Source organism: Aspergillus thermomutatus (assembly GCF_002237265.1).
Source record: "Aspergillus thermomutatus strain HMR AF 39 chromosome Unknown NODE_104, whole genome shotgun sequence".
Taxonomy (NCBI): domain Eukaryota; kingdom Fungi; phylum Ascomycota; class Eurotiomycetes; order Eurotiales; family Aspergillaceae; genus Aspergillus; species Aspergillus thermomutatus.
In genome coordinates, this window is record NW_020798153.1 from 4,622 (window position 1) to 22,048 (window position 17,427).

The following is a 17,427-nucleotide window of genomic DNA, read 5'->3' on the forward strand; positions in this document are numbered from 1 at the left end:
AGCGTCTTCCAGTTCTTGCGGGGCCGAATAAGATGACCTCGTGAGGTCCCAAGAGATGCATTCGTGCCGGCCTACCCCACAACTCCAGCTACACAAGAGTTTCCCCGGTGAATAGCCGGGTAGACACGACATACGTAGACAGTGGACCTCATGGTAGAATCTTCCGGACTGCATGCGCTAACATCTACGGATACCTATCACGGTAATTGGACGTCTTTGAATTGAAGCTTCAAAGGTTCTACCCCTCTTGTAAGCTGCGCCGACGGTTCAGGGCGCCGCACGGGAAGTAAAAGACGGGAGAAGTCCGATGTCAGCAGACGGCCCAAGCATACGGAGATATTATGGGCACAGGAGTGGTTCACCCATGCCTTAGTTCCTTTTTACGCTGTCCGGATTCCAGAGTGCTCGTTTCCCGTCATTCCTCTCTTCTTTTCGCAAACCCATTACAAAGCTTGGGTCGTGCCGAGGGAAAGTGTGGGATGATGCATGAGTCAACGAGGTGCACAGCGGAAACCGTGTCAGCCATGCCAATTCCCGGTATTCCATGATGTGTACTGTCAGATTCATGGATGCCGGTGAAGAAACTTCTGCTAAAAGTCTTTCGAAATTGGCAAATGGGACCTGAGACATGATCCGGGAGCCTGCCCTTCCGTGGTCCGTCGAGAATCTGGGCAGGTCAGCTCAGTCGTTGGCTGTACGGGTGTGAAGGAATGCCCGGACCCAAGCTCTCGTCCTATAATCTTAAAATTTAATGGTCATCTCATCTTGTCGTCGAGCCCTCGGCATCAATCCATCTTCCAGAGGTTCGGATTTGTGGTTGACCTTGCTTGAGACTAACGACGGCAATGCCTGACCAGGAATCCATTAAAATGCGTTACCATACACAATCAAGGGATGTAATAGCTCGAACTGTCTTTCTCGCACCTTGGCCAAGTTCACAGACACTGTCCTAGTCGTTCATCATGCTCAAGATCGGTATCAGGACCTTGACGAAGAAAGTACGAGATACAGAAGAGCGACAGCCCAAAACATGTCATCAGCTATTACTTCGGATACTTAGGAATATTAGTTCTTTTGTTATCTTATTTGACGTGATTGCTTCAGACAGCACGTAGATTGGCGGATATTCCGTCTGAATATGTGGCAAGGGTCTGAGAACGGTACATCATTCATAATGAACATTTCTTGCAGGTTCAGTTTCGAATACTCTCGCCAATATCAAGTGAGGTTAGCTGGTAAATATTGATTGACTCTGAGAACGCTTGTTCGAGTTTCCGGACAGCGAATAGGGAAAAACACAGCTGTATCGGTCAAGCAAAGCATATCTTTAAATATACATCTAAACCAGTGCTGATTTATTTGATGGTATTTTCCACCATCAAATTAACCGAGTCCAAGTCCAAATAAGATGATAAGGGCACATTTCGAAGGCCCTAGGCGTTCCCCTCAAGGGCTCCAATATGAATTTCCCGCGATTCATTTTAAAAAAATCGTGTCATTCTACATCAAAAAGAGAGTGTCTATTGTAGCGGGCCAAAACAAGTTTTGGAACGTAATGTCTCGTTCTTTGGAGGCTAAGCGTATAGGCGGTTGTCCACTCGCATAAAGACTTGACGATATGCAATATCAGCCAAACCATCCACAAAGGTCTGATTTAGATACAGAGCAAGCAACTTTTTACAAGTGCAAACGCCTTGCTCCAGGAGAGAGAATATCGTTGAAGACGGTCAAAGCATTCCCAAGAAAGTCGACCTTGAGACGATCAGGAACGTTGGCGTCATGAATGGTCTTCCAGGTAATGAATGAGGTTGGACCGACGAGACTTGAGCGATCACTAGCATCCTTACTTTTCTACGAAAAAAAAGTCTCCCTATTGCTCAGATGTATTGATCTTTAGTTGCCAGGGAACATTGCACTTTATAATTAGATCAGTTGTTGTTAAGCTTCTGGCCACCCATGGATTCGTCTCCATACCGCACGCAGCTATGATTCATTTGACATCATCACTCCGTTGCTGAAGAACAGACGACATTCTCCATCTCTGTTCACAACATAAGAGACAACCATCAACATGCCCATTATAAGCCCCCCAAAACACCAGAAGCTAATCCCCTTCAACATCCCCGCCGTGACTGGCTCCGAAATAGACTATATCAACACCGCCATCCAAAACGGCACCCTCACGTCCAACGGCCGATACACCCGTCTCTGCCAATCATGGTTAGAACAACACCTCTCCTGCAAGAGAGTCCTCCTGACACCCTCCTGCACCGCTGCTCTCGACCTCGCCGCATTGATCCTGGATATCAAACCGGGGGATGAGGTTATTCTCCCGAGCTACACGCACCCATCGACCGCAAACGCATTCCTACTCCGCGGTGCATCGTTGGTATTCCTGGATATCATCCCGGAGACTATGAATATAAACCCGAAACGACTTCAGGAAGCGATAACTGATCGAACGCGCGTGGTGGTTCCAGTACACTACGCCGGTTTCGCATGTGACATGGACGCGATCCAGGAGATTGTGCGAGGACGGGGGATATACATCGTCGAGGACGCGGCGCTGGGACTCTTCTCCACGTACAAAGACCGTGCCCTCGGGACGATGGGGCAGCTGGGATGTATCAGTTTTCATGACGGTGAGAATATCACGTCCGGAGGACAGGGCGGTGCTCTCCTCGTCAATGATCCGGCGCTGATCGAGCGCGCGGAGATTATCTGGAATAGAGGCATGATGCACGACGCGTCGTTTCGGAGTACGGATGAAAGCGTGGATACGTGGCAGCTGGTCGGGGCGAGCTATATCCTCAGTGAGCTGCAGGCGGCATACCTGTGGGGCCAGCTGGAAGGTGTAGAGGCGATTCAGATCCAGCGCCATCGAATTTGGAATCTCTATTGGAAGGAGTTGGAGGAGTTGGAGACTCAGGGGATTATCCAGTTGCCGGCTTTACCGCCGCATTGTGAGCATAACGCTTGTATGTTCTGGATTAAGGTCCGAGATGTGGCGGAACGAAGGGAGCTCATGGAAGCATTGAAGGGGGTTGGGATTAGTGTGTTGCCTCACTATAGTCCTCTTCATACGAGAGGTCCTGGTGTAAAACACCGGCATGTTATGGATGAAGATGTGGTGACTAGGGAGAGTGAGCGCCTTGTTCGCCTGCCGATATACTTTGCCTTGACTTTGGAAGACGCTCGATTTGTGATTGATCAAATCAGACAGTTTTACTCTTCTGGAAAGGTGGGGTGATGAGGTATAACTTCGACCATCAAGCCATTTTGACATTCAGGGTTTCTTTTCTTCCGACGTTCTGGTAAGTAGATATTCATGAATCGAAGATTCCTGATATGGTCACAAATCATGCGCAACCTTTCAAGATGCAGCTGGACACTGTCCTCGAAGCAGGGCGCCTAGACGAAACTGTGACCCTGTGAGCACGGCAGATTGACAACCTTTGGGATGTGAAGAGCACTTCCAACAGCTATGACTCCTTGATGACCACTGCTTTGTCTGGCTTAACTACAATGAGGTTGGAATTATGGAGAAAAGAGGACAATGAAGACATATAAGGAAGCCACCGTTCCTAGTTAGCAAGAGAAGTGTTCAATCACTCCTCAATAAATCCAGGATAATCCAGCAAAAGCGAGCAAACCAGAAAGAAGAAGCCTGTAAGGGTCTCAATCAGCAGTAAAGGTCACCACAGCTTCCATTTCTTTTTCGACTCTCCTGCCTTTATTAGCATGTAACCATGCCTCCCAGTTGAACTCTTCCTCGTCTTCAATCTCGTTGAGTACATCCGTACCCCAGATATACGCCCGGCACAATCGGCGAGCATACATATTGTCTTTCTCGACGAAGAAAGTTTCCAGCTCGTCCAATTTCTCTTCGAAGGCGTCATCTGTTTCCCCATGTGTCTGAGCGCAACAGGAACGCGCCGGAGTACAGTGGCCCCGGTTGAGCACCCGCTCGGTGTCGCGCGGCTTCTCGCAACAACCGCAGCTCCTCCCACAGCAGCCTCCACGGCTGGCACATTCACGCCGAAGCCAGTCGCACAAGTACCAATCTGGAGTTGATCGCCAGGCCAAAAAGGCCCGGCGCAGGGGTCCCGATGGCATGTGTTCCTGTAGCTGCCACAGGTCGCGGTACAATTCTTGGAAGAGATCTGCATCATCCTTAAAGCCCTCTTCTATCTTGTCAATGGCCGATTCAAGCTCTGCGCGCTCCTCAGGCGAGGTACACAGCTGGAGCTCCTTTTGTTTGGAGCGCAGCTTTTCCCGCTCACGGATGTCCCTCTGAACGAGCCATCGGCTGAGAGAATCATATAATATCATAGCAGCGCACCAGCCCATGACATTCTCACTAGGCTTCTTCTGGTGGAATTGAAAATACCATAGAAGACGAGTGAGGTCAGACTGGCCAGCACGCTGAAGCTGGCATCCTATCTTCTCAGCGCCATCAGGGTGCTCGAAGAGATGATCTGGCAGACCCTTCTGAGTCGCTACCTTGTACAGGATCCTGGCTTTCTCGACAAACTCCAGGTCGGACAGCAGGAAAGGAAGGTAGTCCTTGGGGCTCTTGGCTTTCTGTATATTCCTTTCCCATTTCTCTACCGCGATGGTGAGGGGATCCATCGCAGACTCTGGCTTCTGGCGCCAAAGGCAAAGGCTACTGAACACCATTGTATCAGTTCACTCTCTGAACCCCTTGGGTATGAGTATGGAAGGGAATCTCGATCGATTTCAACTGTGAAATCGAGTTGAAATCGAGGAGAAAAAATCTTCATGACTGGTTTGTGGTTGATTACGAAGAATCCTGTCATAGACTTGATCATGATTCATACCATGGTCTGAAGTTTTCACTTTATACATATTACATTAGGGAACTATATAGCAATCCTCTTGCTGTTGTTGTGAGCCGACATATTGTTACCTCTATTGATGGTACTTACCTAGGTACGATATAGATATGGAATTGATTCATCCTGGACAACGACACATCCTGCTGGATTCCAAGGCACCAACAGATAATCAAAATGAAATTATTCAGCAAAATATAGTTGTCTCTCTTAGCGCTCATTAGCAGTAGTCACCCAGTGCAAATAACACACAAAATGATATATTGCATGAGCGGCCCCATATGCACTGCGTGGTTACTTCTGTCCAATCTGTAAAGCTCACAGTACTTTCCACAGCTATTATACTGTATTGGTGCCAGGTCCGCCTCCAAGAAAGTAGCACTAGATACTCGTTGAGCTACCTGCCCCTCCCTGCATACATTGCAAGAAGCTAACGAGGTCTGTACTGCGCCATGGATTAAATCATGGCGTGGATGAGCACCTCCCCCGTGTCCATACAATTTCTTCAATCTCTTCATGATAGGGGACTCGCTACGTCTCACGAAAGCTGAAGGATCTCTTATAATGTCTGGCATGTCTCTCAGCATTCCCCGTCCCTAATATATTCACTACTATCCACGATCGGTGAATATGAGCTGCCTCTGTAGCAACATAGTAATATCAATCAACTAGTCCCAGAGACAATCATGCGTTTATATAGAATATGAGACGCAATGGGTGTCATTATAAGCCACCATGAGATAGTCATTTGAGGGCCCTGCCTGTAAGGCAACATTAGTTTTGCAACCAATGAGAGTCTGATTTTGATCATGTCTGCTTCATAACTTCATCGGGTCGTTGGTGGTAACTTCCCAAGACGGTTCGGGAAGATTACATGCCCCGAGGAGTCCAACTTCCCATTTTTCAGGTTCCTTGGCGAGTCGGACCAAAAGCATCCGGTGATGCCGAAACGAGAAGATCACATGCTCTGTCAGTGAACAGCCGTGTGAGGAGCTTTGAGACTGACATTCTCTTGTCTTAGATCTTCATGTCAGGAACAGGAAGGAGATGAATTCAAATGCTGATGCCTACCGTGGGAGCAGAGTCTGGCCGGTTGTCTCCGGGTGTTCCTGCAGTTGCCACCGCCTCAGCCCCTGTGCTTACGTGGCCCCATTTTCCTAGTCAAAGCTTGGCCTGTTTTGGACCATTCGCATTCCAGAGATCCAGTGCGAGTGAAACAATTCCCCTCCTCGAACCAGACAACGTCATGGCGACTTGGCTGCTTCCGCGTCTATTCGAGGGATCGAGGCACATGTCAGTGGTTGCATTGAGCAAATCACCCAGTCACACCATCTGCGCTGCAAGAAGCGTCACAGGCCATTCCGCTTCTAAAAATGGAATGCGTACCGTACCTGAGGCACTCAGGCACGAGTGCCGGGATTGGCCCTCATTTATATGGCGCCTGCTCGCCTGGTTCTTCAGGCTTAGCAACTTAGACCACAGTAGTGCCATCAACTTGACACCTCTAGTTGCTGTTTCATCTCCACATTCATCAAACCATCAATAATACTATCTTTTATTGTCTAAATCTCAGTCGCTCCCGCATATTGCTTCTCCCTCACTATGGTATTCTCTCGTTCCTCGCGCTCATCCAGCGACCGCGCCGGATCCATCGGCTCGCGGGAGAGCTACAAGAAGGCTACTCTGTCCAGCAAAGCTGATCCCAATCAGGCCTTGAATGAAGCTCAACCAAGTCGGTTGCCTCGTATCTGTTTGTGATGGATATATACTAAAAATCAGGGAAGTCAGCCAGGCAGTATCAGGCAGTCCCATGTTCTCCCTGCGATCGATGCAGCACCGCGACAAAGATGGAAACATCATCAGTTCGTCTTTTCCTGGCTTCATCGCATCCGAATCATCGATGCTGACGAGATATAGCTGATCCCGACCGGTCAAATCCCACACGGAACCGTCTCGAGCGACCGCTAGATACAATCCGATCGTTCGAAGCCGCCATTGAGGCTCGTCGTCGGGAAATGTGATATATTGGGATTGGAATCGGTTACATGACGGGGCCTCTGGTGTTTAGGATTGGTATTTGCGACATGAATTATGCAGGATGGACACGTGCGATGAATTGTTTCTAGCGAGATTGTACATTACAAGACTGGACTCTACAGCTTGTCCATATCATGAAATCCAACAGTGACAGTCAATCTAAAAGACATCAAATCAAGTATGTGCTTTCAATACTCAAAGAAGCCTGATACAGCATATAACACCATGTGTCGCGATGCCCTAGTCGTCCAAGATTCATCGGAGACGACTATTTCCCTAAACCACCAGGAATTAAGAATCATCGATGACGATCAAGCCTGCTTTAGACTAGAATACCGAATCAAAATCAGGCTACCATCAATAGGCTGCAAATCCACAAAGCTTGAACTCAATGGCGTATGCATGGCCAAATTTAAATGAGCATTTCTATTTTGCTGAAAGTGCGCTCCACTGTAAGACTAAGACCGACGGTGGAACATTCTCGTTCGGAGATAAAGCCCTCCGACAGAACCAACCCACATACTCACCACGAACTATCTCAACTCTCAACACAGAATCAACTCTTGGTCAAGATCTGCTCAAATAATATGAAAGGCGATGGAGGACCACTCAGAGTGAGTAAAATCTCGATTCCTCAGTGATATCCTACTCTTGAATCGCGCATCCGCTAATAATGCTAGCCTCCAGCTCAATTAGTCCATCATGACCCGCCTTCACAATAGTGGCATCTTCTCGGTCAACTCTAATCTCTAGCTCGGATTTAGTAACCAATACTGGACGTTGGATGGAGTCCGGACTATCGTCTCCTTTGGCATTTCATTTTGCCGGCGCCTCGCTTAGGGACCGGACCAGCAGTGGCTTACTGCAGTGTTGACGCGTTCAATGACCAAAGCGGGGCCGTTGATGGCATCGCAGAAGCAGAAACAAGGTCGACCGACTCGACGGGGGTGAACAGTACCCCCTTTGTCAGGCAGGCTGCTAATAATAATTCCCTCTCTCGAGGATAGCTCACGACGGGTGTGTCGATGTCAATTTCGTGGGCGTTGTTATAGCTTTCTGTTTCCCGGGTCGGTCGACCTCCTGGACATCTTCTGTGCTTGTTCATTCGTTTTCTTCCCCTACTGCACTTTCTTGTCACTCGTTACTCAGTAGTTGATTTCATTAATATCCACGACTGTTTCATTTGATTTGAGAGGAGGAGAGGTTTCGACGCTATGAAGTTCTCTCACGCTCTCCTTGGGGCTGGCCTCTTGGGTACTGCTCTGGCTGACATTGACCCTATCATCATCAAGGTATTTCTCTTGCATCCTCTTGAAGAATGAGATACTAACTTTCAGAAGGGATCCAAGTTCTTCTACTCCAGCAACAACACTCAATTGTAAGGACTTTCCGTATATCTAGATGTCTGGACTCGTACTAAATCTTTCAGCTACATCCGCGGTATTGCCTACCAACGTACGTTATTGGCATCCTACACCCCTCACATGAAACTAACTTCAACAGAGGACTACTCGAGCAATGGCACCACCGATGGCAGCAGCACCTACATCGACCCCTTGTCGGATGCCACGCTGTGCAAGCGTGACATTCCCATCTTCCAGGAGCTGAATACCAACACCATCCGTGTTTACGCCATCGATCCCACCGCCAATCACACAGAGTGCATGCAGATGTTGGCCGATGCTGGCATCTATGTCATCTCCGATCTCTCTGACCCGTCCGACTCGATTGACCGCAGTGATCCCTCCTGGGAGACCACGCTCTACAACCGCTACACCAGCGTGATTGACGCCCTGGCACCGTACAACAACACCCTTGGCTTCTTTGCGGGCAATGAAGTTTCCAACACCGTCGGTACCACCGATGCCAGTGCCTTCGTCAAGGCGGCGGTGCGGGACATGAAGGCGTACATTAAGGAAAAGGGATACCGCTCGATGGGAGTCGGCTACGCGACCAACGATGACTCGACCATCCGTGTCAACATGGCCGACTACTTCAACTGCGAGGAAAGTGACGAGTCTATCGACTTCTGGGGATACAACATCTACTCCTGGTGCGGTGATTCGTCCTACACCACGTCTGGGTACGACGTCCGCACGGAAGAGTTCAGCAACTACTCCGTTCCTGTCTTCTTCGCCGAGTATGGTTGCAACGAGGTCACTCCCCGCAAGTTCACCGAAATCGAGGCCTTGTTTGGCGACAAGATGAACGATGTCTGGTCGGGTGGTATCGTGTACATGTATTTCCAGGAGTCCAACAACTACGGTAAGTCTCCCGATCCAGTCATTTGACCGTAACTGATCCGTCCAGGTCTGGTCAGCGCCGTCGACAGCACCAGCGTCAGCACCATGGCCGACTTCAAGTACTACTCCAGCCAGATCAACAACAACGCCAACCCATCCGGCACCAACAAGGCCTCCTACACCCCCACCAACACGGCCTTGCAAAGCTGCCCTACCGTCAACAGCAAGTGGCTTGCCACCGCCAGCCCCCTTCCCCCTACCCCCAACGAGCAGCTCTGCACCTGCATGAGCAACGCCGCCTCCTGCGTTGTCAAGAACTCCGTCAGCAGCGACGACTACAGCGACCTTTTCAGTCTTATCTGCGGCTACACCGACTGCACCGGGATCGCTCGCAACGCCACCACAGGCAGCTTCGGCGCCTACGGCATGTGCACCCCCAAGCAGCAGCTCAACTTCCTGCTCAACAAGTACTACTCCGAGCAGAGCTCTGCTGCCTCCGCCTGTAGCTTCGGCGGCTCTGCCACCGTCACCTCCGCCACCAAGGCGACGGGTACCTGCAGCTCCCTCATGAAGGAGGCCGGCACGGCGGGCACCGGCACCGTCACCTCCAAGCCCACCGGCACCGCTGACTCGTCCGGCTCGTCTGCATCATCGACTAGCTCTTCCGGTGCGGCTGTTGCTCTTACGCGCGGCACTGCAGTGACTGTTGGCTCTTTCGAGCTGGGTGTGTATGCCATCACCGCGCTTCTGACTGGAGTGGGCATGGTCATGCTGTAAGCGGTGATTGTTGGGAGAGATATGGGGAACAGTCTACCTAAATAGCTGTTCTCATTCGAATGGTTTTTTCTTCTTAGAGACTTCACTTGAGTCACTCGTTTTAGGATTTGGCACATGTTCAATTCTTTCCATTATTTATCGTATTCAAGCTGGAGTCTATGCTTTTTGTCCCCTGTTGTACTCCACTAGCGGTAGCAGTACATATATCCAAAGGAAACAAATGCAGCAGAAAGTATCAGAGGAAAGCTACCAAGAATTGAGACATGGATCCTTTATCAATTGCGGGCAGCTCGATTGATCGAAAGCATCCTACCACGAGGTGTATCCGGCTAGATTTCCATGACTACAGAAATAATTTGCGCTAGATTATCTCGTTCACTTTGAGTCTTCTTCGTGACCAAGTCCCAGATGGCGACATAGCAATCTCAAACACCGCACGTGACTTGAATCATATATCCAGTCCTGGATGAAACCACGCTTACCTGGACGACCGATTCGTCCACCCTAATGACGCATCCCTCTACCAATTTGGGATGTGGACTTGTATGAAGAGTGATTCGACACTAGCCGAGCTACACTCCAGCGGTAAAAGCAAGAGCTGCAGCCTGTGGTTAAGAGCGGGCAGAAGCGCATGTTGTTCGAGGTCATTAGGCTTGCATATCAATGCGATTATTTCGTGTCGCCGCCGTCTGGAACCCCACGGAAGGCCTTGAAGGCGGGTGCGACTATGACGAAAACGCAAGTCTTGTTTTCATGGCCCAACGGATCAAATATATGGTTGGGAATGGGTAAACTGATTTCATGCGAGGTGCATGCGGCTTCGACGAGATGCACCGGCCCAAGGAAAGCAATCGTCGCTCGTTGTCTTGGACACTGAGATTAACGATGTCGAGGTGGTCGTACAGTCTATGAAGAAGGTCTCTTGCGTGTCTAGCGGGGAAGCAACTGAAGGACAGGTAATTATTGTCAGCATGGAAAGCCGAATCGATTCCGGAGAGTCATTTTAGACGTTGGTGTCCGTGTCACCGCTGTCAAATTCCATGAACCAAGAAGATGGCATGATTCTGTTCCTACTCTTTCCTAGACACAAGACATGGCCTTCGATGACGAGACTGGGTCCGAAGAAGATATCCCCGGACCATCTCCGTTCAATGCGGCAACCCGGGAGGCGGATTCCGATGAAATCAAAAGGCTTGTAGCAGCTGGAGAGGACATCCTCTCCACTGGTGAGATCGGGCAATCACCTGCATATTCAGCTGCCGTCTCGGGACATACAGAGCATTGAGAGTACCTGATCGAGAACGGTGCAGGCTACACATCTGGCAACGAGGGCGGCTTCATCCCGCTCAACGCAGTCGCTACATGCGGTCATGCGGACGCAGTGCTTGTCCTCCTGCACCACGGGGCAGATCCAGATGTCCCATCTGTCGACAGCAATCCCCAATCTCCTTCGCCGCGAAGCTGGATCACCTAGGCTCGGTAAAGGTGCTTGCCGAACATGGAGTGAACGTATCAGACAGGACACATCCAAAGCATTGCCGCTGAACGCGACAGCTAATAGTGGGCAACTGCATATCGAAAAGTACGTGCTGGGCCAAGGGACGGGCTTAGGCATACCTAATACCAATGGATGGACCCCAATGGCATCGGCTGCCTCAGAACGCCATGCGGAGATCGTCAAGGCTCTAGTGAACCGCGGGGCGGACGTCCACGCTATAATTGACGACGGCGTAACGGCGTTTTATGCTGCAGCCCAGACGGGCCACACTGATGTGGTCAGCATTCTTTTGACTACGGAGCGGATACCTCCAAGCCTGCGGGGGTCAATAACTGGACTCAACTCAAGGCGGCGGCGGTATCTCAGGGTTGTGAAATTGCTCCTTGAGAAAGGTGCAGGGGTCACACAATTCCTGATTCAACGCGCTCGACACCCTTGAACAGCGCCGCGACTGAAGGCCATCTCGAGAACGCGATTGCGCTGCTCAAGCAAAGAGCGGATCAGGCCGACCTGCACTCACGAGGCGCCACTCCAATTAACTCCGCGGCACTGAGCGGCCATCACGCTATCGTTGAGCTCCTCGTCGAACTCGGTGCAGGTGTCAACGTGGCAAACAAGGACTAATGGACTCCCTTGCATACTGCATCCGCCAGAGGACATATCCAAGTTGTACGAGCTCTACTCGCGGCAGGCGAATCCAGCAACCCGGAAGTCGGACGTTCGGAGCCCTCTGACTGCAGCAGCCTGCAATAGGCATCTAGAGGTGGTGAAGCTGCTGCTGAGACACGGCACGTCTGTCGATTCCCGTACTGATGACGGCTGGAGTCCGGTAACCGCCGCTGCCGGAGATTGACACTCAGCAGTGGTAGAAGCGCTACTGGATAGAAAGACGGATATTGAGACACGCAATAATAGTGGATGGACGTCTCTGGGAGTTGCAGCGCGTGAAGGCTATCCAGAGACGGTAAAGACAGTTCTTTCACGCGGTGCAGATATGAGGGCTGCCAATGATAACGGCTGGACGGCGTTACATGGCGCAGTGGAAAAGGATCAACTTGAAATGGTAAAGATTTTCTTTGAAAAGAGGATTGACGTCTTGCCAAGTCGAAGACTGCATGGACGCCGTTGAATATTGATGTGAGCCATGGCCGGACGACTATAGCGCAGTTCCTGCTTGACTCGGGACCAGACCCGAACAAGCCGTAGGATGACGGGTGGACCCCACTGCATGTTGCCACGAGTGAGAATCACATTGAGATTGTGCGAGCTGCGAGCAATGTTGAGGGCAGGAGCGGATTATCGGGTGAAGATCAAGGCTGGAAGAACCGCTCTGGATCTTGCCAGTTCCAAGGGGCATAAGGAAATAGAAGAACTTCTATTGAGAACTGGAGTGGAACACCTTGGCCTTTGAAAACCAGGTATATTCAATCATCGGTTTTGTATATCCGTCGCATTTCTTGAGATATGATTGGTACATGAAGAACATATCGACAGATATAACCGGGTAATCTCGTTCTGGTGCTTGAGCCTCTCTGCTTGCACTGAGCAGCAAGAAGCTGTGTGTCAACAAGCTTCTATCACTATGGCTCCCTTTCATTGGCAACAAACCGTCTCCTGTGCCTGCTCAGCCCCGGGTTCCGGACCAAAATTCAACTTTCAGAGACAGATCATGCAAGTGAGGCTACGAATATCAAAACGATGAGCCTGTACGCCAATGAGCATCGAATAGTTTCAACACTCCTAGGTGGAAGCAAGCCACTTGCATCACGGTATGCAAGCCCTATCATGCCCAGATACATCGGTGTTCGGCGTCTCTAACATGCGAATGTGCTCGTCTGACGGGAAGGATCTTCCGGCACACTGACTACGCGGGGTTACTGTTGAGCTCAATAATTTTCTTATTCGCTGTAGTATGGGAGGGAGTGTTTTTCGATGCAAGTCTCAGCCTGAATGCAGATCAAGTTGGGTAATGACCACTCATAAGCCAAGCAACTCCTCCCGATTTTAACAATGGAGAGATGATGATAGGAGATTAGCAAATCATATAATGCCTCGACAAGTCTGTCTAAAGTCAATCACGCGGGATGGGGAATAGCCAGGGTGTTACCAAAAGCCCAATCGCTACTCAGCGTGGCGTCTTTCGTGCAGGCACCGCTCGAATCATGGCTCCTCCTACACATCCGGGGGACCCTCCGATGACTGCGCCAGGAGGAGTCTCATCGCTCTGTACTGTGTTGAGATGCAAAGAGAGGTAACAGATAAGTTTCTAAGAAACCCGGAGTCATCGTCTCTGAAGATCTTGAGGATAACCTAGATTATACACATTTTCCAGCTATCGAGTTCCCTTGGGCATTCCCGCAGGCTGTGGTTCCAAAATGCCCTGCTCAAACAAACTGAAGCGAACATTATCAAACGCATCCTCGAATGCCTCCTCTTCCTCATCCTTTGTGTCCGTTGACACAGCCATATCCAGCGACACGTCTCCTCCCGCAAGCCCGAAGAATAGGGCATCGGTTCCGCGCAGTCGAGGTCCAGTCCCTTCCACCTCATTGACGAGAGGTACCCCGACACAGGAGTGCTCTTCTTTCGCGAGCCGCGGTTCGAAAGCCACCAATACGGTTCGAAGACCACACAGCCAGACCAAGCAACAGGCAGAGTTGCCAGGTCCATGTCCGAAACAATGCGTGTGCAGCGTCACTGGAGGAAGTCCTGATAAGACTAGATTGGAGAACCCGCAAGATGATGGCAGAATGACACCTGAGGAGAATCGTACCCTTGACACGTCGAAGATATTAAACCGAGCCACTGATTTGTTGGAAGAGGTCAAAAGAAGGTCCGAAAGCGAGGCGAGTTCTCGGTTGGAGATCGAGAGCCAGCATGAACAAGAGATAAGCCGTCTTCGCAATAAGATTGAGAGCTTGGAAAGGGCCAAAAAAAAAGCCGAAGAAATTCAGACAGAGCAGGCTGATAAAATCCAAGATCTCAGAGCGGAACTCGAAGAGAAGGGGGAAAAAATCACTTGCCAGAAGAAAGAAATGGAAAGTTACTGCATTTTGATGGAAAACAAACTCCGCGTGGCACAGGAGAAGGAAAGCCATTTGCGCGTGGATTATGAGAGGTTACAAAAGGAAAACGACGAATTAGAGACTAAACTGCAGGAGGAAAAAGCAAAAACAACTAAGGCCTTAGAGGCTGAGGCGCAAAGCAACCATGATCTGAATCGAGCTCACGAAACTGTTCGGGAATTGGAAATGAAGTATGGGGACTTGGAGACGGACAACGCATCACTTCGATCTCAATTCAAGCATCTTTCCACTCGCCACTATTCGCTCCAACAAACGAATGCCATCCACATGTTTCAAATTCGATACTCAAAGGCGAGAGTACTGCAGCTGACGACACGTTACATTGCCCTTCGCTGGAGGAATATAGTGTCACTCAGAAATCTGCGCCGGACCAAGGCAGGCTTTGATGAGCTCAAAAGCAGATGCGACAAATTGGAGAATGAACAAAAGGAGAAATTGGAGGCAGAGAACCTGATTCGATTTCTGTCCACTCGAATTTCTCTTGTCAGAATGAACTACAACATTTTGCAAAGACAGCACATTACGCTTAAGATAAGAAACAAGGATCTCCTAGCGAGTCATGACTCTAGTCAGACGCAACTTAATGAATTGCGAGAAGAGAATGCCTCGCTTTACTCTCAGATCCGAGATTCCAACAGAACCGGACGCATTGCCTTCATGCGGTACATTGTCATGCGGTGGAAGATGAGTATGCTATCCACTCGTCTCCAACGGTCCAGAGCAGACTGTGAACGTCTGAGGGGCACCAATAAAAGGCTGGAGACCGTGATTGCCTCACTCCAGCAAAGGATGCATGGTCTTGAAACAGAGAATATCGGGATGGAGAGGCAGAGCAACAGAGACGACGAGGTCATCCATGGATTTCTAGCTCTTGTTCTGCTAATCAGTCAACTCCAACAACAGTCATATGAAAGACAAAGGCTGAATAAACAGCCTGTTACAGGTCCAACTCCAGCACAGCTCGATGAGTCCAGCCGAGAGGGAAATGAGTCTGGTCAGGGATCTCTCGACAAAGGGCGCCACCGACATGTTTACACCAGAGAGAGACGGTTTCGCAAGCACGGGATGTAAGTCATCAATCCCTTCAACACGAGTGACGAAATTGACCACGAATCCAGTGGTATACAATCCGATGCAGGTATCGAGGATCTCACCCCATTATTAAGAGCAGCCTTTAACTGAGCCGTCCATTTGTCCTACCGATTTGGATTCCATCTCACACCCCAAGTCAATTTACAAGCGACACGTTCTGTCAGCATATATAGCTCCCTCATGAAGGAGGCCGGCACTGTGGGCACCAGCACTGTCACTCCTTTTAGTATTTAGCGCATGTTCAATTCTTTCTATTATTATATTCAAGCTAGAGTCTATATACTTTTTGTACCCCTGTTATACTTTACTAACAGTAGCAGTATATATATCTAAAGGAAACAAATGCAGCAGAAAGTATCAGAGGAAATGGGTTATGTGACGCAAAAGACCTTTAGCTTTGCTTATGTAGGAGTAGGAGCAGGATATGCCTACTATCCTTATAGCAAGGTTTAGCTAATAGGGTGCCATAGCATCTAGGATAATTTACTAGTGTGATGAGGCCTTTTCTAATGATTTGCCTACTATTAGACCTAAGTCATCCATTCATCCTGCATGTTCTCTATAGCACATGAAAGATCTTGATGATGAGGTCAAAGCTGATGTATTTATATGTATAGCATTAACTGCTGACGTACTTCCTGTACTATTGCCCTCACGCAGTATAATTAAGCTGGCAGCCATTTAAAGAATCATGCAACGGTGTCACTCTCCAGGCATTCCCATTAGCTTTCCTCTCTTCAATACTGGCAACTTTGAGATCTCACAGTAGGGTGTTAATCTGTGAAATAGTATATCATGGACAAATCAGCAGTCATGCAATCGCCGCTGGTCAACTAACCTCTTTCAGATTGGTGAGCTGCAAGGACAGCCTGGCATGATGAGATCACGCGGCGTCTGGCACAACACCAAAGTCAACCTCCTCTTTCACCTTGAAAACCACCTCGCTCGGGGTTGAAAACAACCATGATGGCCAACTCCACTGCACGATCTGGTTTCCAACTGGCCAACGGCAAGCCGTATATGCTGGAGCGGACCTACTCAGCCACCGCCCGCCTCAACTACCAGCATTATCTGTTCAGAGAATGTGTCAAGTTCAATCTTCATCCTTCGATTCCCGTGCCGCCCAACGCCCGAATAGCCGATGTCGCCACAGGCACGGCAATCTGGCTCTTTGAACTTGCCCGGGATCTTCCCACCGCCACTTTCGACGGCCTGGATATCAGTCTGGACAGCGCGCCGCCAGCGGAGTGGCTTCCCCAAAACGTCACGCTGCGCCAATGGGATATCTTTGACGACGTGCCGCCCGATCTGGTGGGCGCATACGACGTTGTCCACCTCCGGTTCTTCATGCTGGTGGTCCGAGAGAGTGATCCGATCCCGGTGATCCGCAAAGTCTCCACCCTGCTGAAGCCCCGGGGCTGGATCCAGTGGGATGAGTTCAACTATCGGGATGCACACATCATCTCGGCGAATGTGAAGGTCGAGCAGCTCCCCGCGATGGAGCAACTGCGACAGTTTGCGTATTCTGATGGCCGCAACAACTGGACGCTGGATATCCCGCGGCACCTGCGGACCGAAGGCTTTGTCCAGACGCAACTCTTCCAGTATCGCGATCTGCCAGAACGGGCCAAGGCCAACAATGAGGAATATATCATGTGCTTGGAGGAGTTTGCCAGCCGGCTGGACCGAGAAGGAGAGAGAAAGCATGCACAGGAGGTATATGAGCTGATTGGAAAGATAAGTGACGAGTCTCAGAGGGGAGCAGCACTGCTAATGGACCGGATCGTGTGCATTGGACAAAGGGGAACTCCACAAAGTCGGCTGTAGTGATTCCAGTA

The 17,427-nt window shown here is 49.9% G+C and overlaps 6 protein-coding genes across 6 annotated transcripts; 5 read left to right on the top strand and 1 right to left on the bottom strand.

Annotated features, from left to right (window-relative positions):
* Window positions 1–2,071: 2,071 nt before the first annotated feature.
* On the top strand, window positions 2,072–3,250 carry CDV56_101220 (uncharacterized protein; the record flags this gene model as incomplete). The annotated part of the gene is made up of 1 exon (XM_026754839.1): window positions 2,072–3,250. One exon carries the CDS (start codon window positions 2,072–2,074, stop codon window positions 3,248–3,250), a length of 1,179 nt encoding a protein of 392 aa, XP_026614102.1.
* A 428-nt stretch (window positions 3,251–3,678) lies between these two features.
* Window positions 3,679–4,632, bottom strand: CDV56_101464 (uncharacterized protein; the record flags this gene model as incomplete). The annotated part of the gene is made up of 1 exon (XM_026755083.1): window positions 3,679–4,632. The coding sequence occupies one exon, from the start codon at window positions 4,630–4,632 to the stop codon at window positions 3,679–3,681; it is 954 nt and encodes a 317-aa protein (XP_026614103.1).
* Window positions 4,633–6,458: 1,826 nt separating this feature from the next.
* On the top strand, window positions 6,459–6,877 carry CDV56_101847 (DUF2406 domain-containing protein; the record flags this gene model as incomplete). Its single annotated transcript, XM_026755466.1, has 3 exons — window positions 6,459–6,588; window positions 6,641–6,718; window positions 6,774–6,877. The coding sequence occupies 3 exons, from the start codon at window positions 6,459–6,461 to the stop codon at window positions 6,875–6,877; spliced, it is 312 nt and encodes a 103-aa protein (XP_026614104.1).
* A 1,230-nt stretch (window positions 6,878–8,107) lies between these two features.
* CDV56_102078 (uncharacterized protein) lies at window positions 8,108–12,035 on the top strand (the record flags this gene model as incomplete). Its single annotated transcript, XM_026755697.1, has 9 exons — window positions 8,108–8,185; window positions 8,234–8,271; window positions 8,323–8,348; window positions 8,397–9,158; window positions 9,204–9,909; window positions 10,722–10,869; window positions 10,998–11,174; window positions 11,224–11,768; window positions 11,855–12,035. 9 exons carry the CDS (start codon window positions 8,108–8,110, stop codon window positions 12,033–12,035), a joined length of 2,661 nt encoding a protein of 886 aa, XP_026614105.1.
* Window positions 12,036–13,786: 1,751 nt separating this feature from the next.
* Window positions 13,787–15,568, top strand: CDV56_102826 (uncharacterized protein; the record flags this gene model as incomplete). The annotated part of the gene is made up of 1 exon (XM_026756445.1): window positions 13,787–15,568. The coding sequence occupies one exon, from the start codon at window positions 13,787–13,789 to the stop codon at window positions 15,566–15,568; it is 1,782 nt and encodes a 593-aa protein (XP_026614106.1).
* A 984-nt stretch (window positions 15,569–16,552) lies between these two features.
* On the top strand, window positions 16,553–17,416 carry CDV56_103148 (class I SAM-dependent methyltransferase; the record flags this gene model as incomplete). Its single annotated transcript, XM_026756767.1, has 1 exon — window positions 16,553–17,416. One exon carries the CDS (start codon window positions 16,553–16,555, stop codon window positions 17,414–17,416), a length of 864 nt encoding a protein of 287 aa, XP_026614107.1.
* Window positions 17,417–17,427: the final 11 nt, after the last annotated feature.